This window comes from Perissodus microlepis, chromosome 1, assembly GCF_051167445.1.
Source record: "Perissodus microlepis isolate ML-2025 ecotype Zambia chromosome 1, ASM5116744v1, whole genome shotgun sequence".
Lineage (NCBI taxonomy): Eukaryota > Metazoa > Chordata > Actinopteri > Cichliformes > Cichlidae > Perissodus > Perissodus microlepis.
In genome coordinates this window covers 1,759,520-1,786,953 of record NC_140461.1, presented here as the reverse complement: position 1 = coordinate 1,786,953, position 27,434 = coordinate 1,759,520, and the positions used below count along the sequence as shown (strand labels likewise).

Below are 27,434 nucleotides of genomic sequence, written 5' to 3'. Positions count from 1 at the left end.
CAGCAGATGCTTCAGCAGCAGCACGGGTGAGAGTGCTGCAGTCAGATTTAATGAAGACAAATGCATCGCCGGGAGGCTGCAGAGCGATACCGCAGGACGCAGACAGCCTCTGATGACTTCCTGAACGCTGCACGACAAACGGCCGAGCAGAGACAGACTGACAGGCGGCCGCGGGCTTTAAACCCAGCAAACACACTCCAACTCAAACACTCGCTGCCTTTATCGGTGCGAGGAAGACACTGAACACACCAGCCCAGGCAGACTTCCCAGAATCCATCTGCTCCGGTCCACACAGAGGTCTGCACTTCATCACAGCTCCCAGCCGTCTTTCCCATCGGAAGCTTCTTTACAGTTTCTGCTGCGTTCCCGTTTCTGTACGCTTACTTTGGGCACAGGATGTGCCACGTTTAGCTTCTTACGTTTAGTGTCGTTTTTATAGCTTTCAGAGAAAGTTTGAAAAACCTGTGGCTGAGATACCTTCAAGCAGCCCTGATCATCCCAGGATGCTGTGCAGCTAATGTGGCTAATGCCAGAGGCCCGGTTTTACCATCTATGTTAGAAATCTTACATTATTTATTTTTTATAGGAAAAAACGAGCCCAAAGAGTCGTGCTGATTTCTGCTGTTTACTAAAGCAGCATTTCTTTATGAAGTACACACTCAGGCGTTCTGCAGAAACAGACTTCTTACATTAAGATGAAATATTTAGTTAAACTTCTTTGAAGTGACAGAAAGATGGTGTTTGACTGGTTGGCCCACTTGAGGTCACAGTGGATGGCCCACGATGTGAAATAGGTTTGACACCTCCACCTTTCCATCGGTCCATCAAAAGTAGTTGTAGGAAGTGGATTCGGATTAATCTGAGCCTTGGACAGCACTGAGCCTTCACCTGAGCTCTCAGCTGTAACCAGGGATAATGACTGTGATCTGTAACCACTCTCAGACACCACGGCTGTTTCTCCTGTCTGTGCAGGAGCGTCTCATCTCACCGTGCCACGAACTCCATTTTTCTTGTTTGATGGTGTTTGGCAAACAGCTGGTGGGTGCGTTATCGCCACCTTCTGACAGCGGCAGCATGTCACATACGAACAAGCACAAACAAAGAATACTGTGACTTATTGATATATGAAATATCTGATGGCACCACTGCACCGTGGTTAGCGCTGTGTTAGCCTGCAGCTGGAACCAACACCTGAGCTCCACCTGGTCAGCTGACCAATCAGAGTAAACTGACAGCGTGTGGGATATCCCTGCTCCATTTGTTTTGCTGCAACATCATAATTACTGTTGCTCTCTGTCTGCTCAACTTTTGATGTCACAGCGTTAGATTTTGGGGGGAAAAGATGATGGTGGGAGGAGTGGGAGGAGCCACGAGTCCACAGAAACAGGCGACCGGGCTTTGGGTTTATGACCCACTTGTTCACTTTTAAACTTAGTTTGCTTATTTTATTTTATATTTTTTAATATTTTCAGATTTCACTTACAGTTTGGTTACATTTTAGCAGATTTCGGTGAATTTCAGTGCTGTGACACGTCCACTGCAGGTCACAGCCTGTGTGGAAATCCTTCCATTTGACATGTTTAGTATTTCTGTGGTCGTTTTTCGTGAAGTCACACAAACATGACTGGTGATGGTGATGGAGCAGCATCATTTGTGATGTGCAAACATGCTCAAATGATGAACCTGTAAATTATCATAATTACTGCGTAAAATCTGAATGATTGTGCTAAGCCACGCCCTCCTGAAACATCTGTTTAACAGGTAACGACACAGCAGAACATTCCTCTTCAATATTTGATGGCACGATAAATGTGTGAGTTGAGCAGATCTGTGACCGTCTGACAGGTTTAGTCATTAAACAGTCTCATTAACCCGAGCAGAGAGCCGCCGCTCTGCTCGCGCATCACACGCCGATCAGATTTCTGCCATGAAGTCGCTCCACATTTCAAAGATGCTGTCACATTGTGTCTTGTTAGATGGTAAATGAGGGTTACCCTCCATTGAGGCAGCGTCGTAGCGAGTAGGAGGCTCCTCCCCCGCAGGTTCGAGAGCAGTCGCTCCAGGCGCCCCAGGCGTCCCAGCCGATTTCCCTGTCCTCATCTGAGCGGGTCATCCTGGATGCCTAAAGAAGGACAAACAGCAACACAAAGGTTGTGCGTATTAAATCACATTCACACATAAGCTTTGTGGTTGTAAGAAGGCGTGCCTCGTTGTTTCCAACGCCCGCTAAAGCAAAACGCTCCTGCAACACGAGCGTCTGTTCTCACGGCAACCTGAGAATCAGTCACAGTCAGACATCGCTCTGAGTCTGCATTTCTGTCCGATTGCTGGAAATTCAACAAACCTGCTGGAGGAGAGCTCGTCACAGGCCGTATATTTACTGCTCTGTGCCGTGTGGAAACACTCAGTGATAAATTCTTGATAAAGCTTAAGCTAAAAAAAGCTCAAAGGCTCAGAGGGACACAGTGAAAGTGTGCCGTGCTGGCAGAGATCATTTCTTTTTACAGCGTTAGAGCAAATATATCCACAGTGAGCCGACGCAGCAGAAGTTTAGCTCTCTCTGGAAAAAGTCCCAAAGTCTCAGGAAAGAGGCTGAACGGCTCACGCAGACGCCGCACAGCTGAGCGACAACACTCCCAGAATGAGACGCAATAAATGTGAAACTGAATAAACTATTTCACCAGTGGTGAACAGGCAGCTAAATGGGAAAAGATATTTCTTTGTCACGTTTGCTGTATCAGGCAGGACCCGACACACTCGGGGAAGTAAACTTAAAACGCCAGCTTTATCTGCTGGACAAACTCCACAATGAAAACATGAAAACTAAACCAGAAACTAGAAACATGAAAACTAGGGAGCTAAACTGGGACAGAGAACAAGGAAAACACACAGGTAGGGGACGGCTGGGACCAAATTCATAGGCTGCATCTTCCTGAGGCCGTTTACGTCACAGCCAGGCGACGAAGGCTGTCCAAATTCAAAGACTCCGACAAATGCGTCCTTCATTTCCCCAGATTTGAAGGATGGGTCGTTGTGTCCTTCATGGCCCACCATATCCCAGAATTCATAGCGCGGCCCAGCCAACTCCAGTTTCCAACAATGGCAGCCGCTACTAAGTTTTAATATTACTCTTATTACTCTTTCTGTGTCACGCGAGAATGTAGCTGTGTAAGCTTCAAATATCTGCTCGGTTTATCAAGACACCACATGTTTGGAAAAGCGCTCCGACGTTTTCGGAGACGTCTGATACCCACCAGCTCGACAGCTGACCGGCGAGAACGGCGAACTCCCCCCACATCGTTTTCAAGCCCCTCGTGGTCTTTGGCTACTCAGGTTAAACATGATACATGAGTCACTCAGATAACATAAAAATTTTATTGTTTGGCTTTTTTCAGTGTTTGATTTGTTCCTGAGTAAATCGGCTTGGCTGAGATTAAAGTTCTAGTTTTCACACAGCTGAATAAACGTCAAACAGAAAACTGATTAAACAGAAGTGAGACGGTCGAGAGTTTACTCCTGTGTCCTGTTATATTGAGGAAGCAAGGAGCAGACGGCCGAGTTTCTTAAACTCTACAGAGACAGCGGTGACGCAAATCTGAAGGCCAGACCGTCCGGGTCCTCGGGAGGATGCAGCCTATGAATTTGGACACCCCCAGGGACTATCAAAATAAAACAGGAAACACAGGGAGCACAGGGACGGGAGTGACATGAGACACGACTGACTGGGGGACAAGAAAATAAGCATGAAGACAGAACTAAAGCTACAGTAAACAAACAAAAGCAAAGAACTAGCAATCAAGAAATACCCGAGAACAAAACAGAAACTAAAACACTAACACTGATGATCCATGATGGAATCAAAGATTCACAATAACACAAAAGCACCGAGTCACCGACCCAGGATCGAGACATTAACTTATGAGACAATAAAGAGTTTTGTATGATAACACAGGAGACAGAAACTTTTTTAAGATCAGGTTGAAAACTTTCCTCTACAGGATCACTTATCATTAGTTACACTTCAGTAAATTTAATCTCGAGTTTATAGCTTCACAAATAAAATGTCTATTTGTGTTTTCAGTGAGGAAAAATCTGGAAACACAGTCTACATGTCTGATTTCCAACGATTCCCACTGGATATATGGAGCTGACGCCGTCTCTCCTTCCAGCCCGACACAGAGAAGTAAAACTGGCCTGTGGACTCCTGCTGTCCCAGAAAGCCCCGATAAAAGAACGTCTTTCGGTGGGACGAGCGGTCAGACTGCAACGGTCGCTCCCGATAGGCTGAGGAGCCACAACTGAATATGAATAAATGATTCAGAGCAGCGGGACTGATCGCAGCCTCACTGACAGCACGTCACGACGGCAGCCGCTGTAAAACGTTTACAGATGTTACAGATGTTTCCACCTCTGTGTTCAGAGTTTGAAGGTCACTCAGATTCATGATGTAGATAAAAACTGACTCGCATTTTTATTTACATTTACAGATATCACTGTTATCTCACTGCTCTTTTATAAATCTATATATATTACGCATTATATTATACACTGCATATAGAACTATTATATAATACAGACATTTTCCCACACAAGCTATTTCAGGAGAAGCAGGCTGGAATATTTCCCAGAGTTTTATCATAATCATAAATACTGGATGCAGGCTGTGCAGGAGGGCGCGCACATGACGGAGTGCAGGAACGTTCAGGAGAACAGCGGCTGATGCATCACCCAGCAAACATTAGACAAGAAATATTCACGTATGCATGTGGTCGCTTCATATTCCCCAGACACTGACACTGACTCACACGCTTCACCTTCGTTTCCATCCATCCACCCTTTTAACTGCTCTTAACCTATCCATTCGGGGTTATGGGGTGGGGGCGGAGCCTACACGTGGGCTACACCCAGGACAGGTTGCCAGTTCCTCTCCGTTGTGGTCTGAGAGCCGGTCATAGCTTCACTCAGAAACCCCAGCGACGCACGGCAGCGCCACAACGCCGCTGCTGTCGACCATCTTTGTCGCTGTGGGCGTGTCAGAGGAGCTGCAGCGCCACCATCAACTACAACAGCTGCTGCGGTAGAAAAACAGAGGCTGAATCTTATATGTTATGTTTGCACACAAGCTCCTAAATACATTTCAGAGCGTTTACGTGTGAGTGCGTTATGTCGGTCACATGTGAGTAAAACCATCGCCAGCGTGACCGTCCTGGACTGGAGGAAACCCCAGGCGTGCCAGTCGGCTTCGTCAAACCTGTCCTTCTCTGGCCCCGCCTCCATGTTCAGCAGTGACTCATAATCTGTTTGAGACATGCTGGGTGTAAAACAGGCTGATCAGTAGACAGTGGAGACTGTGATCGTACCCCAGCAGCAGGCCTCGAGAGTCCTTCTGCTGCTGTAGAAACCTCTTTGCACACTCGGGTTTCTTATTTCAACGCTTGATATTTTACCATCACCAGGCCAAAAAATGCTCAAAAAGACGCGGCCAAGATATCTGAATTATACATAATCCAATCCTCTTACTCAAAACATGCCTGACTGGATGCAGCCAAGTAATTTCTGACAGTTTGTGATCCGTGCGCACAGCATCGTCCCATCGGGAGCGTTCTCCAAAGTGCAGAAGAGTCCGGCGGTTCGTCGGCACAGACAGCAGGTCTCTCTGCTGAAACACTGATGAGCGCCACCGCCTCGCCCTCTGCAGACACCCAACAGTAGCGTTACGTCACACGAAACAGTCGTCTGTTTTAGGCAAGCAGTCACACAAAGCTGCTACAGCCTCGATGCACCCCCCCACCGAACACCGACCTTTCTCCTATCTTATCTGCTGTGTGAAAAGCTGAGATGAAAGAGAGGGAGTGATGGAGTGAGGCTCTGATAGAGAGCGGGAGAGAGAGTTTTCCTGGCTGTGTGTCACCAAAAATAGGAAAATTGGCTTCCCTGGGTCAGTGATGTCACTGCAGACCCTGTGGTGCCTCGGTCGGTGTGTGTGTGTGTGTGTGTGTGTGTGTGTGTGTGTGTGTGTGTGTGTGTGTGCGAGAGAGAGAGGAAAAATGAAGCACAATGAAGTATTTATGGAAAATACTGGAAGTCAGAGGGGGAACGAGCCGAGCCTTCCAACGTGCTTTTTCACAGTTTAGAGTTCTGCTGTGAGCTGAACCATCCAGACTTAACATCAGCTGAACTAAAGGAGCTGCTGATGGACTTAAGGTGATGCAGGACTCCTACATCTCTTTTCTCCTTTAGGGCACAGAGACAAATACCTGGGGTCCTACGTGGACAGGAATCTCTGCTGCTGTCTCTGCAGAGAGGGCCAGAGTCGCCTCCTTCTCCTGCAGACGTTCCTTCGGAGTACGTCTGCAGATATTTTATGAATCTGTTGCTGATAAAACATCAGAACTTGGCTTGGATCGAATCTGGATCGAGATCATCTGCGTGCGGTCCCTCGCAGCGTGTCCTTTGGTTCCCGAGGCCATCCAGTTTCCTCAGCTTTTTTGCTGCAGTTGTATAATTTTACAACTTCCACAGTCCCGAGCAGCTGTTACGATAGGAAATCTCCTGCAGGGATTAATAAAGTTTTTCCTTCTGAGTGCGATCTACCCCGTGTACCACCGGGACAATAGTCAAAGCATGAATTTAAACAGCTGGAGAAACCTTTGCTGCAGCAGCGACAGTGCAGGCAGTCAGTAAAACCCACAGGACAGGAACAAACTCTAATTCCTCTGACAATGTTATTTATGCCTGGTCAACCAGAATTAACATTTCTGACATGCCTCTGCAGGTTTCATTTCAGCCTGCCTCCCAGGCTGAGAGTGCTGGCTCACAGCGGAGCTGGCAGAGGACAACGCTTTGAGGGCTCAGCCTCGTTCTGTCGTACCCACATACATGGGTCTGCTGTGTGTGTCTTGGACTCCTGCGCTGAACTGGATCTCGGGATTCTCTCGCATTTCTCTTCCGAAGAGACAGAGTGAACAGCTCGAGAGGAATTAGACACGTTAACGCTCAGCTAATAGGATAAAACAGCCTTTTGTTGTCGGGCTCGGCCGGCTAACCGCCATCACGGACCCCCAACAGTAATAACATCGGCATGAGGAGAATCTGTCCAGCCAAGGCTTTTTTGGCCCGGGTGGCCAGCAGGGCCCATTGTGCCTGCATAGTTCAGTATCAGCAAGCTGTGTCCACTGACAACTCAACATGACCTCGCCATCCACGGCGCATTTCTCAGTTTCCCAGTTTGAAGGTTCAAAGGGGCACTGGCATAGGCGATGAGTCCACTGGTGCCACTCAGGCATCTTTTATGAAAGTCTCATTATAAGAAGAGAAGACTTATAGAAACCAGCACTGTCGCTGTACTGGGTTTAGGTCAGGTGAGAACCTCTGGGACTGAAACACTCACACCCACAGGAGCTGCTCGGCCATGAAGCTGCCAGCGTGCAGTCTTTGTGTTGGTGTTAATCCCAGAGGAGGTTTGGAGCGCTCCAGCTATCGAGTCGGCTCTGAGACTTCACCAGGTCTGACACTATGTGGCTGATCAGGAGTATCCAGGAGGGAAGAAACTCCAAGAAGTTCCACTGTTGCAGACGTCACATCCAGTTGCAGCACAACAGCAGGTTTCAGTGAACTCTTCAGAACAAGCCTTTCTTTCATCGATGTTTGTAAAGGCAGGAGCCGCATTTTACAGATCACACCTGAACACACCTGAACTCAAAGATTAATTCTGTGTCCATATAGCGTATTAAACCAAAGCAACTACACCTGCAGCTCCTCTAACGCCCAGCAGAGGCTCCAGCAGTGAGTCCATCCCCGTAGACTCCCACGTTAAAACGTCCAAGATGAACTACGCATGTTCAGAATTCTGGGTGTACCTGGGGCTCTCCGGTCAACTTGGAGGCATTCCCGATCATATGCTGGACACGTCACCTGGTTGCATTCCTCATGACGATGCAGCGGCTCTGCTCTGAGCTCGCTTTGTCGCTCGAAGGTTGAGCTGAGCCGCGCTGCAGCACAAAGTAATTCCAGCCTCCTGCATCCACAACCACATGCAGGTCACGATCACAGGTGTAGCATCGAAAGTTTCCAAAGGCAGGTAGGCAAAGGTGAGGATCTAAATCAATGAACAGCCACCGTTGGGTCATTGCATATTCATTCAGTCATCGGTTCAATAATCCCTTCATTCACTACTTTATTGATTTCTTTGTGCCTTATTCTCCTCCATTAATCCCAAATTGCATCATTTCCCTCTTTGTCTGAGAATCAGGAAACATGTTCAAGTGCAAATCCTATTAGGTTGCTTCACACTTGATCTCCTGCAGAGTTTCGAGCTGGTAAACAGCCTTGCATCACTTTGTTTGGTTGGAGGAGCTCGCAGGGAGTGAAAATAGCCGGCAGCATTAATCTCAGCTTGTGCTCTGAGATTGGAGGGTGTCGGATGGGATTAGAAAAAAAACTGTCCGACTCCCTATATGAGCGCGCTGAATGCGGGACACAATGTGCTGCTTATAACGTCTGGTTAAGGTATTCTCAGCCGGCTTAGCGTGTTGTAGGTGCGTGCATTCTTTGCAGACTAAATCCATTTGTTAAATGCAAACTACCAGAAATCTAAAAGCTACAAGTAAAGGTTTATTTTGCCTGTGGCAGGAGTCTTGATGCGGATGCTTAAAAGTCTATATGAGCCTAATCGACAGGAAGTGATGCTTTCTGGGAACATTTAGTTCCTGTTAAATCAGAAGATGCTCATATAGTGCAAAGCAAATCCCAGCTTCACTTTAAGGCTCAGGTTTAGTTTTAATGCGTCCACTGGTTTCTAATGATCTCTATTATGCATTAGCAGCCCTTTGGAACTGAGTTGTATATGTGGTGCAAAATAAAGCTGAAAGTATGCTTGTCAGACAGCCGTGGAGCCTCAGGCTTACTTGTGGTTAACAAAAGCACAACCATAGCTGAGAGGGCTCTCTGACCGTCAGTCTCCTTCAGTAACCGCTGCTCGTGACCTCGTATAACTCTCGCCTTGAAACTTTTTCTGGCTTCTGCAGTTTTCTTCCTACATATTTGGCCCACATCGGTCTGAAATGCTGCAGCGAGAGCGCTACCGGGGACTCGACTTTCTTATTTCTCCAGCATTCGTTTCTCTCTGACACTTTCCATGAAAAATCAACCCGACTGCCTCAGGATCAGCTGATTTTTTTCTACGATGTCGTACATTTAATGAAGGCGTCCTAAATTTTACCTCCATACTGTGAAAATGCTCAGATTTACAGGTCCTTGAATTACACACCGAGGTGGGTCAACAATTTGAACTCTACAAGTTTCAGGGCTGAAAAAAACATCACATCACAAAATGTAACCAAAATAAAGTTTCCAAGTGAATCTTCAGAAAACAGATGAAACATGCAGGATACCTTTTTCTCTGCTCCTCTTCATCACACACCATCATTACACTGCTGCAGTTTATTCAAACTCTGATATCGACCACGATACTGAAGGTCAAAGATGCTTATAGAGAAAACGCTGCTGAGCAAAAACCAGATTTAGTCCTTAGACTGTAACACTTTAAGTCAAAGTTGGGGACCTGCAGGCCTGGAGGGCCAGTGTCCTGCAGGTTTTAGATGTGTCCTTGATTTAAACGACTAAATGAACTCCTCAACATGTCCTGAAGTTCTCCGGAGGCCTGGTAATCAACTCATCGTTGAGATCCCCACTCCTGCTGTAAGTAAAACTGATTTGTTTGCAGGTTTGTTAAAGCTGAAACCTACAGTTTTATCCTCCTGTCTCCAAATTTTAAAACAGTCCTCGGTACCACGGGGGCTGGTAACCCAGAAGACATTTCCTGTGTTTGTTCTCCAAAGATGGAAAAGGCACCGAGTACATTAAAGCCGCTGTTCTCTGCGGATGACGGTTGGTGTCCACTCTTCCTCAGTGCGGGAAATTAGTTCGAGACCTGAGCAGAATGAATTATCCACAGGCATCGACCTCGGAGCACATCGTAATCCATCAGTGCCACTACAGGGCTGTGAAACCGTCGCCTCTGTCAGAGAGCGGATGTTAAAGATCTTTTCTCACATGTCATGGACGGTAACGAGTGAAAACCACGCTGACCTTTTACTGCTGACTGATAAAGACAGTTTCTCTCTGAACCCGCTGACCATGAAACACACCCAGCCTGGAATATTATTAAGCGGGGTCCATATTTAACTGCACAGGTAGCCTTCAGCGTTGGCTTCCAACATGCAGGGTTAGCGTTGGGATCAGGAGAATTTTAGACCAAACCATCCAAACCCAGACAGAGACCTGCAGCCTTTGTCGCATTTAAGACACAAGGAATAATGAACTTACCTAAAACTAAGCCAACAATAACTCAAAATGAATATTTAAGGTAAAAATCCAGCTGCCACAAAACTCTATTTTGCAGTAAAATGGGAAACAGCTGTAAACATGAATGAGTTTAGTGTGAGCAGCTTCATCCTTCAGGTCAGTCTGAACTCTGGCTCTCTGTCATCTCTGTGAGGATCTTTAGTTCAAAGCTCAAAGCTTTTGTCCTTCCACTGAGATCATTTCTGACGAACCGTCTCTGCTGGATTTATCTCTGTTTCTATTTAACCTACTAAACATTTGCCACTCTTGTGTGTCTCCGTCAGCCAGTGCAAAACCTCAAGGTTTTCCTTAAACTAACAAGCTTTACTGTGTGAACCAAAAATAACAGAAAACAAAGTGAAACAGAAGAATCACAAAGCCCAGGAACGGAGAGGATGCCTGACTCGAGCCTTGACCCGACTCTTCGTTCCTCAGTGAAACAACAAATTTCAGCCTCTGCATCACCAAACCAGAGGCTTCAAATCTCTCAAAGTGCCAAATCGCAAACAGAACGAGAGCAGCAAAGAAAACCAGACGGCCTGAAGTGCCACTCTGACACTCCCATCTTCTGTCCACATCCACTCAGCCTCCAGAGGCTCTTATTATTTGTCCTGTTGCTACATGTGATGTCACTGACAAGACTGGCGAGGTCTGGCGAGGGAGCACGCTCGCCGTGTTGGCTGTGCTCAGTAAACACAGCTCGCCTGAGCTAGATAAACAGCGGCGGGCTGGGTATGAAGGCCACGGTGTGCCGCTGATCAAAGCTGGAGCTCTTGGATTTTACAGTCGTCTGCGGTATGTCGAGGCCAGGTCTCCCGGTGTGAGGGTTCTGCTGCAATCAGCCGGGGAATGAGCTTAATTGTTTCTAATGAGTCCAAAGTCCGAGCTGCCAGCCGTATGAGTGAAACAGACTGAACGGGTCAGAGCGGTCCAGCAGATTCTCACTTCATATCTGCACTGCGGGCAGGAGTACTTTATGACTGCATCTCTGTTTCCAAATATATGTTGGTCCTTTGTAATCTTTTGGGAGTCGACCTGTCAGTCAGGTATCAGCTCTGATTCCCGGTGACAAACGTGGCCCGTCTCCGTCCCCGTAGCATTTTTCTTTCTGTGCCTCTTCTTGTTCCTTTGTTTTTCTGTTACTTCCTGTCTTATCCCATATGGAAAAGATATATATAAATCTTATAAAGTTTGTATCTGTCTTGTGTGAAACTTGTATGAAAAGCACACAAGAGTGAAAACAGATATAAGATCCCTTGAAAAATTATATAATGAAACTTGTATGTTTTGGATACTTGTTGTTTTGGCCACTTTCATGAGTAAATCATATAAGTTTTTACTATTTCTTTTCCATATGGGATTTTGAAGAGTAGCTCCCCTGGTGTTTTTACTTCCTGTCAGATCCTGCACGTGTCTGCAGCCTGTATCCTGCTTCTCAGTTTGTTACCTCATGCTTTTTTACCTCATGCCAGAAAGAGATGCCACAAATCCGGTTTCTTTGACCGGACCTGTGGCTTGACTCTTGACTTGTTCGTTTTGACTTGACAGACTTGGTGCCAGCCCCATGGATGGAGCAGCAACATATGCACAGAGAGACCATCTGTATACTTGCTGGAAGCAGATGCCACAGGCAAAAATACTGCTATTTCCATCTGCAGTAATTATAATTGGAGCCATGTCTCTGCTCGGGGACCTCCGTTCTGTTCTTGCATCAATAATAACAGACTCGGCACTTATTAAGTCACGAAAAGCATGAAAAGCATGAGTTGGTGGCTTGCAGATATGCAATACTCTTAAATATTGCATCTTAAATGAGATTTGCCACCTGGATGTGTTTGAAGCTTCTCTTCTGTGGAACCAGCTCCCAGTCTGGGGATTATTCAGGACACAGACACTCTCTGCTTTCAGGATTTGAATTTAAACTTTCCTTTTTGATGAAGCTGATAGTTAGGGCTGGATCATGTGACCCTGAATCCTCCCGTAGTTATGCTGCTGAAGGATTTCCCATGATGCATTGAGGATTGCCTTCACTGACCTGGAGATATTCTCTCTCCTGTAGTTTGTGTACCTCTTGGAAGTTCTTCCTCGACACCGTCACCACACGTTGCTCAGAGGGGATCAAAACTGCGCGACAGGATCTGCCTTACAGTGAGCGTTGTTGTGAACTGGCACAGTATACATGAAACTCAGTTCAGACTGAATATCCTGCTGCATTTAGGCGTCACCGAGGTAGACCCCGGTTCTCCGGCCTCATTATACAGCAACAGCCTTTGGCTCAGTGCATCTAACGTCCTCATTTATTATGTACAATCTAGGGCATCTTTGCACAGCAGAGCCAATGGTTCAAGCTAAACAGACGGCTGGATGCTGGAAGAAGAAAATAACAAGTCAAACATCTTCTTCTTCTCCTTCTTCGGGCACGTGTGGTCAGGCTTGATGAGCTGGAAGCCAAATGCATCCTGGGTAATCTCTCCAGATCTCATTGACTCTTTGTGGTAACGCTGATCCTGAGGCTGTAACAGAAAGTGGGGACTGAAAGCTTGACTCACCTGCTGACAGGTAGACAGGTAGGATGGGTTAGTGATGGTAACTGGTGTTTGTTGCCTGTTTGTATGTTGGACAGGAAGCTGTTCGTGTGAGGCTGTTTGTGTTTTTGTGCTAGACTTGAATATTAACGGCACCATTAAAGTATAATATTTTATTAATAAGGACTTATTAGCACTTAATTACCTGCCAATGAACACAAAGGCCGTTAAACAAAACTTTACTTTGAAACTAATTAACTTCTGGAAACTCAGTGATGAGTCAGATATTCAGATCACTAATACTTAATGTGTTGGACTAATAAAGTATTAATGTTGGAGTTGTTGCTCGAGCACCTCACAGCCTAAAACTACACTCAGTGGAAGGTGTTATATATTTAATTTCCCACAAGCCAAAAGGCTGCTGAATAAATCACAAGTACACACAACACACATACAGGTGCACTCTCAGCCCTGCACACTCTTCTTTGTACTACAGTTTTTCCATTTACAAGTATTACTTTATTACTTTAAACAATTATTAACCGTTTTTCTTTGTGCTGATTTATTTCGGTGCTGCAGTTTTGTACCAGAGCGACAAATAACATCTTAAATCGAATCTGCTGATTCTCTTGTATTGTACTGTTTAAATGCTCTCTGGGCTTTGCGGTGCACATCAGCGTAAGAGTGTATTGGTTATGCTTATGATTTTCCCTGCTGTGTGATCCACCGATCAGTGCATCAGTGTGTTGCAGTGACTTTCTGCTGCAGGCCGGGGCCTTGCTGAGCAGCTTCCAGCTGTTTTGAATAAAGCAGGAGGCTCATTACCTGGTGGACAGGTGCCAAAAGGGCACACGCACGCACACACACGCACGCACACACACACACACGCACGCACGCACGCACGCACACGCACACACACACACAGTATGAGCTCTGTGCAGGTCCCTCAGCTACACCGAAGCAAACAGCTAACACAGAGACTGACAGCTCAGGATCTCCGTCGTCGTGCTCTTTACAGCCCAGCCGCCGCGCTCGTACGTAACAGCATTAAATATTCACTGTGCTTCAGCCAACGTTGAACAGTGGGGAGGAAAAAAAGTTGAAATCCTCTTAACGCTCCACTATACAGAACTCATAAATCAAACAGGCAATTAAGAGCTTTACACAAACACTGTAATTAATTTTCTGCTTCATAATCAAAATTTAATCCTGCTTCTTGCAGGAAAAAACTCAAGTCCAAGCATAACCCAGGGTTCAGATTTCTGCAGAGTGATTCCACAGAAAAGGCAGCCGTCGTCCTCGCAGCGGGAGCGACTCGGACCGCGGCTACTTAAACCTGGGCTCAGGGTTCGAACTGCGAGCAGAGAACCAGCACGGGGATTTGAGGTTTTGTAAGACGAGGCATCGTCCTGGATCCTCTCTGGCTTCCTGGTCTGAGGCACAGGCCGGCTCGGTTTATCGTCCTCCCCGAGGGACATATCGCGTATCGTCCAGCAAAAGCACAGCGCTGACTCTTAGATGAACCACGCGTAAGAGAGGCGCCGCAGCACGTATGAGAAAATGTCAAGGTTCCCGCTCGGATATTATCTCTCACTTTCCTGCAGAAATAGTTTCTCTGCAGCAGCTGTTTGGAAGACCTGAGCATGAAACAACATGTGTTTAATCCCCACACAGTAAACATTAATGAGATTCACCCACAACAGCTGCATCAGAGATCTTGTTCTTCTGATTGTTTAAGCCATTAATACTTTGGGAATTTGGACATGGACGCTCCGACAACCTGCTGCTCACAGCCACAAAGATGCAGCACAGCAAGCTGCACACGACAAACGGCGGTGACGCTGATTCGATTCGTTATCGGAGGAAACGTGATTTTGCAGAAATCAAAACCAAACTGCTGCAGGAACAGAGCCAACACAGCTTGTCAGCCAGACGCTGAAGCCTTTAAAGCAAGACAAAACGGGCAGATGAGTATATGGATATTTCACTGCCATAAGAGACTCAAGCATCAAATTCCCTTTAATATGAAAAGAAATGAGTAAGGGAAAACCGTTTCTGATTAGGCACGCGCTCAGTCGGCTAGGACAAGTTAGAGGTTTGGGGAAAGTGAAAGGACAGCTTTCCAGCCCCGCCAAATACTAGACTTATTATTTTCCTCCAGCAGCCTGTTTAGCTTGAAGCGTCGACTCTACTGTGTAAAGATGCCCTAGATGGTACATAATAAATGAGAAATATGATATACACCGAGCTGAAGGCTGTTCCCGAATAAGGAGGCTTCAGCGGCACTATAACCTGTTTCATTCAGGTTTATTTTCACAGTCCCCGCTCACAGCTACAACCACCTCTGAGATATCACACGATGCCCTGTGAGTGGGGTGACGTGGTGACAGTGGAGAGGAAGAAAACCCGGCACAGGGAGGGGTGGAGGCCATCTGCCTCCACCACAGAGGGAAGAGGAAGCACAGAAATCCTGCAGAGCCTAACACAGCGTAACGAGATTCAGGGTCACCTGATGCAGCCCTAATGATATCATTTATCAGAAAGGAACGTTTTAAGCCTGTAGATGCAGAGACGGCGTCTGTCTCCTGAATCCAAATAATAATTACACTCAGGGTTTCAAATAAATGTGTCTACGTGTGCAGCGAGCAGACTCGGAGCTTCCATCCAGCCTGCATTCAACCATGGATCCTGCATGGAAGCAGGCCTTTACTGTCCACTGTCAGACTAATTCATTATGTTTCAGTCTGTGTGTGTGTGTGTGGATGCTCTGCTCGCTCTGCTGCAGAGAAGCAGCATCAGCCACAGATTCTCCAAATCTCCACACCACCGTCTCCCAGTTCCTCAGTTTTATTTGTGAGGTTTTTTATCCCTCAGAAAAAAACCTCCTCACAAAGACAACAGCAGAGTCCCCCCAGAAAAGCTCCTGCAGATATTTTCTGTATCGCAAAGCTGCAACCATGCAGCCTCTCACTTCAGTACCATATCACCCTATCAGAGCACTTCGCTCTCGCTCTGCAGGCCTACTTGTTGTTCCTAGAGTATTTAAAAGTAGAATGGGAGGCAGAGCCTTCAGTTTTCAGGCCCCTCTTCTGTGGAACCAGCTTCCAGTTTGGATTCGGGAGACAGAAACTATCTCTACTTTCAAGATTAGGCTTCAAACTTTCCTTTTTGCTAAAGCATATAGTTAGGGCTGGACCAGGTGACCCTGAATCCTCCCTTAGTTATGCTGCAATAGACGTAGGCTGCCGGGGATTCCCATGATGCACTGGGTTTTTCCTTTCCAGTCACCTTTCTCACTCACTATGTATTAACAGACCTCTCTGCATTGAATCATATCTGTTATTAATCTCTGTCTCTCTTCCACAGCATGTCTTTTATCCTGTCTTCCTTCTCTCACCCCAACCGGCCGCAGCAGATGGCCCCGCCCCTCCCTGAACCTGGTTCTGCTGGAGGTTTCTTCCTGTTAAAAGGGAGTTTTTCCTTCCCACTGTCGCCAAAGTGCTTGCTCATAGGGGGTCATATGATTGTTGGGTTTTTCTCTGTATCTATGAAGCGCCTTGAGGTGACTTTTGTTGTGATTTGGCGCTATATAAATAAAATTGAATTGAATTGAATTGAATTGGATGAGCACCACCCACACCGCTGTAGGCACATCTCCTATTTCCAAAAGAGCTCTTTACAATTTTAGGTGCTAAAATAGGGAGTCTTTCTTCTCAGCAGGCTAGTTTTTGTAATTTCCTTTTGTGGAGGCTCCGCTCTGATATCAACAAAGCGCAGAGCGACAATTTTTTGCTCTTCATTGACTTTTAATTATATTTCAGCTTCTAAACAGCAAACAATCTGCTCGTACCTGCCTGAGGAAATGAGTGCATGTGTGCCTGAGACACAGAGAGGAAACAGCCTTGTGCAGCTGGTTACAGCAGCCTCTCTGAGGGATATCAAATATTTGTCTATTAAGAGATAGAGAGAGATATTAATGAGATATTATTGATGAGTATACATTTAAAAAAGCATTCATAAAGCATGCATTTACATATTACATGTGTGTGTGTGTGTGTATATATATACAGTGTGCAGAGTCGTACTAATCATTTACAGACACCGAGACACTGAGTCAGAGGTGAGGGTTGAATGAAACATTCAGCTTCAGGGGCTAAAACACGAAGCACAGAAACCTGCAATTCTTCTAACGTCCAGCAGAGGCAGCAGTGAGTCAGTCCCCATGTTAAAACATTACAGCAGAAATGAACATGTTTGCAGCCTGACACACAAACTGTTTGCTCTCTTTGGCTGTTGTATATGGTCACAGGACTGCAGCACAAACTCAGTCAAATATAAATAATAGATTCTTTAAATTTGTTTCAGCACCACACACAAGTTCAAGATGCTCTCTCTCTCTCTATATATATATACACACCCCACAAACACACACAAAGGACTCGAGTACAATCACATGCAGTGCATGCTGGGAAACGTCCTTCATTCTCAGTATGTATATTGGATTGACAGGGTTCCTTTCATGCAGCGTCTAATGGAGCTGCTGCCGCCGCGCCGTAGCGTGTGAACAGAGCGTGCTGACTTACAGGCCGCTCTCCCTCAGAGCCGTACAAACAGTCAGGGCTGCACAGAGCGACCGACAAGAAAGACCTCGGAGCTGTCAGACAGGCCGTCATATCAGTTCGTGCCATTTCTCTTCAGCAGTACGACTTTAAAGATAGTTTTTATTTTTAGTTTACAGAACAACATCAGCCACGAAAAACTCAAACTGTCAGAATGGAAATCAGGAATCTCATCAGCTGCAGCAGAGACGGAGAAGAAGCCGAGACTGCAGGAGGACAGCTGAGTGAAACATGCTGGATATAAATCCACACATTGACTGGTGGAGTACCAGGGGACCCTGGTGCTACCTAGCAGTGTGCAAAAAGCACAAAACCTGACAGTGATGTGAGAAAATAACAGATGGAGTCATTAGGCTTATGGTTTATGTATCTTGGGATATGCAAACTGAGGCTGCAGCTACTTCAGTAAATATTTCATATGATGCAACACGTGGTGGGCACAGCGAGTGACCCGAATCAAACCAACCAGCACGCTGTGACACCGGCAGCCTCAAAGTGATGTAACTGCGTCTCTGGAGGACATCAGCAGCTGTTTGCAAGTGTGTGTGTGTGTTCATGTGTGGTGAAGTTGCTCTTTCAGCTGTAATGTGTGTGTATGAGCAGCAGCAGCTCTGGGGTTTATGTTCTGGTGCTTTATTTGGATATTAATTCCCTGAGATTTGCCACGCTGTTTAATTTATCGAACTTAAAATAGTTTAAATGTTGGATTTCATTACCACTGTGTGCTTTCTGGAGAACAGGTTATAAAAGAGGGGAAAATGATGTAGCGTCACCAAAGATGCCAAATGATTTCCCTTATCGTCCCAGTGCTGTGGGAGTCTTCTGCTGGTGTGTGTGGTCATGTGGTAGAATTTTAAAAACTGATAACTGGTCAGATGTCTAGAACCATGTTTGTCCTCACACAGATGATTTACCAGGGAGGTGACTGCAAAAGAGCCTGAAAATGAGCCCAGAAGCGCTCCTGTCCAACAGGTGAGCGGTGAGATGGATGCAGCTGATGCCCAGGGGTGACCACTAGAGGGAGCAGAAGGTATTGCGGCTCCTCCCATTGACCTGCATGTCGGGTGTGAGCACGAACGGTTGTCTGCCTCTCTGTGCGTCTGCCCTGTGATGGTCTGGTCACCTGCATCTTGGATCATCTCAAACATCTCAGGTCCTCCAACATGAACGGTCACTGAGAAGAACAGCTGAACTAACCCACTCTGACCAACCCTACAAACATGCTGCAGGCTGTGTCATCTGTAGATGGAAACCGACTCACTGATCATTAATTTTGGGCGTTAAACTTGATCTAAAGCAGCTCGGAGAACGATGATCATTTTATTGGAGCTGAAAGGATTTTTAACTCTCAGCAGTCCCTCAGAGTTTGATTGATTTTGGGAGGATTGGGACTTGATAAGCGACATCCGACGCAGCGAGCAGATATGGTCGTCTCAGAGACACAGCTCCAGCTCCGTGTGGGCCGAACAGTGAATCACGCAAAGCTGCTCTGAATATTTCCACTTTAAATTATTGAACATGTTACTAAGATTCACTTTTGTTTATTATAACTATCACATTATTGTTTTTTATTTATATTATCCTGGCAGATGGCCCCGCCCCTCCCTGACCCTGGTTCTGCTGGAGGTTTCTTCCTGTTAAAAGGGAGTTTTTCCTTCCCACTGTCGCCAAGTCGTTGCTTATAGAGGATCGTTCTTTCTTACATTGTAGGGTTTTTACCTCACAATAAAAACATCTTGAGGTGAGTGTTGTGATGAGTTGGAGTTATATGAGTGTAGGATTTTACCCTCGCAGCAGTAATTAGATAACGATGTTTTATTAAAGATTAAAGACATTAAAAACATTTCTCTGTCGCAGAGAGAAAGAGATTTTTCACAGACCTGAATGTGAATCCCTGAGACCTCAGAGACTCCTGGTCAAGAGAGCAGAGGGAGATAAGAAGAGAATAACACGGCACGGATAAATGCTTCATTAAGACGACACGATTCTGCCTCCAAATAAGAAGAGGAAATATTCTGCTGTCTTTGCCAAGAATTATGATAAAACAAACAAACACTGAGTGCTCATGTAGATTTTCCCCCTAAATGATAAAGACGGCTGATTTACGACCACGCTGCGTTTAATAAAAAAAGCAGCCACTCGATCTCCCCGGAGCCGCTGGAGAGCAGCGCTTCCGTCACGCGCAGTCGAGTGATTTACAGTGAGAGCCTCCTTATTTCTCACAGATACAGTTTCCTCCCCGGCCTTGAGAATTATTGCGGAACAAATTAGCGGCCAGGGATTTGTGCACACCTGGAGCGGCGCTCAGAGAAACGGGACTCGCAGTGAATGTTTGGTCCTAACTGATGGCTGTCCCCGTGTTTGTCTCTGCGCAGTGGAAAATGTTTTAGCGTCTCCTCGAATTCAGAGTCATCGATTCACATCCACCCACGCTGCTTCATTTCTTTAGTATCCTCTGCTGGCTGCTCGGCTGGTAAACATGACTCACTCGGTGCAGTTTCCTGACATCAGCTCACAGGATCGGAGCTTTAAAGCCAAATAACAAAAACAAGCGGCTCTCCTGCTGCTGGCTGCGACCTGGGCACACACCGAGCACCCGTTTGCTGATATTTTCCAACTGATGGATGTGAAAAATCTCAAAAAGTAATAAAGATAATAGAGTCATTTGTGGCAGTGAATAACAAGAATAATCTCACATCCACAGGATACTACAAAAGATTCAACCCATCAAACACATCTGCAGGGAGCTGAAAAACAAGCTTCACGTGCTCCACCAGTGATTACAGCGGTTCTCAATGCTCACTCAATTCAATTCAGTTTCATTTAACAGCGCCAAATCACAACAACAGTCGCCTCAAGGCGCTTTATTGTAATGTAGACCCTACAATAACACATACAGAGAAAAACCCACCAATCATATGACCCCCTATGAGCAGCACTTTGGCGACAGTGGGAAGGAAAAACTCCCTTTTAACAGGAAGAAACCTCCGGCAGAACCAGGCTCAGGGAGGGGCGGGGCATTTACAATATGAAGCGCATTTCTCATGTGCTGCACCTGATGCCCTGGACATACTCATCAAGAAATATTCTTCAAAAAGTGAGGTCACGCTGCGATCCCGCCCACACACTCATCACATCGTGCAGAGCTACAGAAGAAGAGGCACAAACACTGACTGTCTGTGGCAGGTTCAGCTGTTTGTGTCCAGAGGAACGAGCAGAAAGACACGAGGTCATGTTTGCTGCTCCGACTGTAGGAGATAAACTGTCAGATTACAGCTCACACCTACAGTCTTAATCCTCCTCGACTTTTTGAAGGTATCTGCTTTTTCCATGTTCTGAAAAGTCTTTAAAAAGAATGATGAAACCGTGTGGCGCAGTTTAGCGCCCTTTACTTCAGGATAAACTGATTGATTAGCAGCTCGTGTAACATCAGCGTGTTCTGCTGAACGCACCACAAACAGCAGCAAAGCTTCAGAGCAGCTGGTCAGAAAAGAAAACACCACCGATTATTTTTGCGACTCGTTTCTAAGTGAGTGATTTTTCCCAGCTGCACCACACCTTGGGGTTCCCCCACCTGCCAGGCCCTGCTTTAGATAAGCAGGTCTCTACTCCAGACCAGATCTGAACACTTTCAGTATCTGGCCTGAAGCGGGTCACATGATAGGTTATAGCCCCGGCGTGGACAAAAACAATACGAAATCTACAGGATGCATAAATTAATGTCGTTATCTGGAGCCGATCACATTAATCTGCTGCTGCGTGGTTTGGATCGCTCAGCCGCACATCCACGCTGAGGCATCATTCAGGCAGGAAATGCAGTCTGTGATTACCAAGCAGATAAGAACGTCCATCCATCAGTGGTCTGCAGATCCACGAGCAGAACACTCCGGGCTGGGGAACTCCAGGCCTCAGTGTCCTGCAGGTTTTAGATCTCACCCCTGAATCAATGATGAGTTCATTACCAGGCCGCTGGAGAACTTCAGGACATGTTGAGGAGGTCAAGGATGCATCTACAACGCAGTGATTACATCATTATAAACGTAAAGGCCGATGTTTGAGGCGAGCTCTGGTTGGTGTGTGAATAAGCGCGTGCCGAACGTCTGAATGAAACCACTATTGAACACATTTAAAACAAAAATGTTTTGTTAAACTTTAAAAGACATTTTGGTCTCTGCAGCCCGTCCTGCCGTCTGTCCTGCCGTGTGGGCTGTTCCTCGGCTACCTCACGGTCCGAGCTCTGTGTACGCCGTCTGCCATTAGAGCCCATTTCCTCTCTCCGGCAGCAGCCAAAGCACTGGGAGAAAACACTTGTATGAATCCACTACAATCAATCCATTGTTCCCGCTCCCAGTTTAATCAGCAAGCACCCACTTCTAATTCCAGCTTCGTTTGTCTCGAGCACTCAATACTCCTTCAGTCTGATTTCCATCGCTAACAGCTGTAGGAGGATCTAACCTGCAGCTCGCAAAAGCAAATCACCTCGACCGCACGGCAGCGTGCGCGCTGTATGTTTTTCCATCGCTGACTGTCAGCGCCGTGTTACCGATTGGACGGCGGAAAACACTGGAAACATGCAGAGAGCCTCCTGTCAGAAACTATTAAGACCGTGCCACAACAGAGCAAGTGCAGCGTGAAGTGGAAACAAAAGAAGTGAAGGACTCATCAGCTCTGGATTTGAATAAATTCCCAGCAAGTCTCATTCATCCTTTTCAAAACCCAATTTCTCTCTGCCGTGTTTGGCCTTTACACCTTCCTCTTCGGCGAACGATTGGAGTCATGACCGCGTAAGCAATGAGGAGAAATTGCACTGTTGATAGCAAAACTAAACTAGGCTTTGCCTTTTTTCCCTCTCCTGTGGAAATTACTTTTGTTTTGATGACAGCGTCACAGAAATGCAGAGAGGGAAACAAATCATCTTTGAAAAGAAATCTCACCGTGACAGTCGTTACAACAGTTCTGTGTTATTTCACTGTGAAACAGGAGATTTCAGAAATTTTAAAGAAGCATTAGTACGATGTGTTTCACACAGGCTTAGCATCGATGGCTCATTGACGCCTCGCCTATTTGGCCATCAGCTGACTTATAACGTCCAACTATGATAAAAGTGCACGAACGTGGTGATGGATAAATAAAGCTGCTGTATACAGGCAGACACACGGGAGTCACACTTCAATACATAATTCATACTTAAGAGTAAATTAGTAAATGAACTGGTTCTTTTACAGATGCATCGGAGAGCAACTTGCCCATTTGGCGCGCAGACTGGGATCAAACCACCAACTTCCCAACTGACCTGCTCGACCTCCTGATCCACAGCCACCCCCAAAATAGTGCATTCTTTTTAATTTCATGAGTAAAGTATGAATTCTGTACACATACATACACAAACATGTTCATGATTATTTTGAAAGTGCAGTCTCTGATACCCGGCAAATCCCAGCATCCCTCACAAAGTCTCTTGTTTTGTGATTGGACAGACTGCAGCTGGTGATGGCTGTGTTCTGGTCCTCTGTGAGCTGGAGGGTCACTGCTACATCGTCCACTGTCACCGAGTATATTTATATTATACTGATTGAACCTGAGAAGGGAGCCGGAGATCGACAGATGGACCGGTGCTGCGGCCGCAGCACCGGTCCGTTGTGGTGAAGACGTAAAAGCGAAGCTCTCAATTTACCGGTCGATCTACATCCCTACCCTCACCTATGGCCACGAGCTGTGGGTAGTGACCGAAGGAACGAGATTGTGGATACAAGCGGCGGAAATGAGCTTCCTCCGAAGGGCGGCTGGCCTCTCCCTTAGAGATAGGGTGAGAAGTTCGGCCATCCGGGAGGGGCTCAGAGTAGAGCCGCTGCTGCTCCACATCGAAAGGAGCCAGCTGAGGTGGTTCAGGCATCTGACAAGGATGCCTCCTGGGCGCCTCCTGGGAGAGGTGCTCCGGGCATCTCCCACCGGGAGGAGGCCCCGGGGCAGACCCAGGACACGCTGGAGAGATTATATCTCTCGGCTGGCCTGGGAACATCTTGGTGCTCCCCAGGACAAGCTGGAGGAGGTGGCTGGGGAGAGGGAGGGGTGGGCTTCTCTGTTTACGCTGCTGCCCCCGCGACACTGCCCCGGATAAGCAGAAGAAGATGGATGATTGAACCTTTTGCACTTTTAAGGGTTGAAATACACGTGCATCCCCTCCCACCACATACGGACTCTGGAAGTCTGGGAATCACTCCTGATCACTTCTTCCATTCAGAGTTATCAGTGACCTGAAGCTCCCATTCCCAGTCCGAGCTCATGATCCTACAAACCAGCACAGAGACTGCAGCACTCACATTACTGCCTAAAATAAAACAAAAGAAAACATCATTAGGAATTAAATGTAATTCCTCTCTACCAGCTTCTGCAAGAATCATTTTGCATTTGATTTCTGCATATATGGACATTTTAATATAGATGAAAGTGAATTTCAGCGTGTTAAAAATAGTCCTCTTTCTCTTCCCACTGAGGCACTTATTAAGTCTTCGGCCGTTTGCTGTAAAACGTTACAGCACGCCAGTGACACTCGCGTGTACCGTGTTTGAATATCAAGGCTGCAGAGAGGTGTGGAAAAGGAAGCTGTGGGTCAACGCGAGACGCAGGGAGAGAGGACGAAAACAGGCTGAAAAGGTGGGAGGAGGGAAAAAGACGTGAGTGATGGAGTGAGGGGTGGATATCCCCCGGGTGGGGCTACAATAGTATGAATGGAGGAAATGAGTCTGGAAGCCTGCTGGGCTAATCATGAGAAAACTGGGGAGGCCTGCGCCGTCCCGCTCGCTCCGATCAAGCTCAAAACAGGCACGAGCACCAGCCTCTTCCTGCGCTTACGGGGACACCCGTGGCCTCTAACTACCAGCATGCTGATTCTAATCTAAACATGTGAGAAAGATCCACTTCCTGCTGCAGACTCTGTATGAATGATGCAGCCGCCGCGACAGCAGCCTCACATTTCAAAGCCACAGGTTTGTCTGCTTTATGCGAGTGTATTTGGTAGATGGCGCTAAGTAAGTAGCTTCTGCGAGGATGTTTGGTTAGAGAGCTGCCGGTTAGTGCTCAGTGACATCGTAGAATTTCACCAAAACTGGAGTTTGGGCTGTTTGAACCCAGCAGCAGCCGTGTTAGTGTTCAGATAACGTCATTCAAAATGATCCAAAAGGCTCCAGCAGCTACAGCCGCCTATGTCGTCATCCACCTGTCAGTTAAACAGGCCACGCCCCTGATAATACATGCTTTAAACCTTAAGTGGCAAAGGTAAAGTAACAGGACGCCAACATCTTCCAAACCTGAACTGCAGCCTCGTTTCTGCACAGCGAGCACGTCACACACTGCTGCATTAAACCTGAGCGTCTGTCTGATTCTCGCCCAGTGCGTCCTGCAATAGATACCCACTGTGCTCCGCTGCCGTCCTGCTCACATATTGCTCTGAATTCGTGACCCGAGTGCGTAAAAGCTGCAGTCACTTTGAGCAAATTATATGACAGAAAGCAGCGGGCGCGATGTTAGCAGAGTGTCACTTTACACCTGAGACATTCAGCAGGTGAACTCATCCACAGGGCTCTTTTACTCTGAGAAGTGTTAATGAGTGTCAGCCAACATAAGATGTTATTCATGAGTCAAATCAAGACTTATTTAGCCAAACGCTTCACATAAGCTCTGGGAAGAGAGCGAGACAGGCTTCTCATTCTATTGAAGGAGTGTTTGAAGCTGAAACAACCTGTAGACAAATAAATCTGATCTGCAGTATCTTTGGCCATCTTTGCCCTTCTGCAAGCAGATCCTGGTGTGACACGTCTTTGCTGGATGCAGAGATATGTCCTCTTTTAAAGAGCAATAAAGTTCGCATTAAGAGGTTCGAGGGACGTTGGCGAGTGAGTCACAAACGCCCTCAGACTGCAGTTTGTGTCTTCCTTGGGACTCAGCTCTGCTCCGTTATCACTCGCTTTATTACCTTTGCTTTCACTCTGTAATCTACTAAAAAGATTCGGTCCCAGCTCACAGAACAAAAGATACACAGGCTGTTTATACAGAAGGTCGCCCCCTGCTGGCCATGCAGGTTTAAGCTAATCCCACATCGGGGCAAAATAGTGCGAGTGCAATCTCCAAATAGTGTTCATAGGTGTGTGCTTAGTTCACAAAGGTTGTGCAGGTGCAGTCGGTTCATTTCAAGAACAAGCACAAAAACTGAGACGTGCTTTTAGTATCGGCACAATCAGCAGCAAACTGCAAAGATTAATAAATCACTTCATGTCCTTGAGTTAAATATTCTCCTCTCTGTATTTTGCAATCTTGTGGCTGCACTGTTTTTGTAACTACTGCAGTAGTTTTTATGTGCGGCGAGGGTGAATCTGGCCCTCGGACTCGGCCTTTAGAGTAAAAACACTCTGCGGTGGTCTCTGGCTGCACCCAGCTGGCTTCGCCTGGTTCAAACCAACGTTTGATGGCCGTTCTTTGACTTTTCACGTTTGTGCTCTTTAGTACATAAGCACTTAATGTCCCAGTGCCAAACAAGCTTTGCCATCTTGCTGGTATTCAGATCTTCGTCACTGGCCGTCAGTTTCCAGGTTTACTGCAGCCACCGTTGTGTCACATTAAATACAGTTAAAATATATAAAAGCAACAATAAATAGATTTTTGTCTCATGAATCTTTGAGGATTTGTTTCTTGTTGCTTTCTGACAGACCTATTCATTATTCACAGTGCAGTTTAAGAGGCACAGCCAGCGTAATCTGGTCCAAAATAGAGGTGGGTGCAGAGATGTGATGCGGATGTCCTTATCTCACTTTTGGAAAGAAATGCAAACAAGAACGCTCACAAAATGTGAGCTTTTCCTTCGAGCATAAAGCTGCCTCCTGCGCAGCTGTCAGGAGAACTCGATAAAGCAATTATAGACCCACCAGGCTGATAAACAGCAGCAGACCTAACCCGGCTCATCCTGTTCCCATTCTAACATCCAGTGTGAACCCTAAACCCAGCCTGGGATACAGAGGTGGCCTAAAAGCACCTTCACACTTTGGAGGATATTTCTAATCAGCCTATTTTTGGGAGGGCACGGCCCCCATAAAAGCAGAGACGAGCATGTGCACAGACACTCGTCCCAGCAGGCGCTTCGAGGTGTGCTGGCGTGCACGCCGATGCAGAATGAGACCACACGCAGCACGCAAAAGTGCACAGGTACGGCAGTCGAAAACATTTCTCCTGTCAGATCATAAAAAAGGAGGAAGTTCAACCTCATGCTCGCTTACCCTCATCACCCTCCTGCCCACTTACTTTAACAGCTCCAATTAGAAGTGAAATCTCCCAGGGCCCCCCGCTGACTTGTACAACCTACCACCTATGAAGGGCCGGCACAGGTCAGCGAGCACTCGCATCACAGAAGAAGAATGAAAAGAATGCAGATTCTCTCCAGCGGCTGTGACCTGCGGCAGCTTCTAGGAGACATTTTAAATATTGTACGGAAATTTGGATCATTGCATGATATTCCAAATGGAAATGTTACTGTAGGGGATCTGTTTGCCTTACGACAGCGGTCCCCAACCTTTTTTGCGCCACGGACCGGTTTATGCCCGACAATATTTTCACGGACCGGCCTTTAAGGTGTCGCGGATAAATACAACAAAATAAAACTAGTACCGGTACCGAAAAAAAGAAGATTTATTCATAACACACGTGAAAAGACCCAGGAAAACCGAGTTAACGATAAAAACGATAACAAAATAACGCTGAAAACCGATAAAAACCCTGAAAACCACACATTTCACACCTGAGCCTCAACTCTCGCGGCCCGGTGCCAAACGACTCACGGACCGGTAGCGGTCCGAGGCCCGGGGGTTGGGGACCGCTGCCTTACGAAATATAAAATGCTCATTCACTTCCATTTTCTGGTGTATAGTTAATCCTTAGATGGTGTTTTTTCTTGGTTTAG

At 46.6% G+C, this 27,434-nt stretch overlaps 1 protein-coding gene across 3 annotated transcripts in view; it reads right to left on the bottom strand.

Annotated features, from left to right (window-relative positions):
- Positions 1-27,434, bottom strand: part of adamtsl3 (ADAMTS-like 3) — a 185,285-nt gene that overhangs the window by 94,350 nt on the left and 63,501 nt on the right. For all 3 annotated transcript variants that reach the window (XM_084926111.1, XM_084926095.1, XM_084926103.1), the window contains one exon: positions 1,995-2,122. In XM_084926111.1, coding sequence (XP_084782237.1) covers positions 1,995-2,122 — 128 coding nt within the window. The remainder of the gene's footprint in view (positions 1-1,994; positions 2,123-27,434) is intronic.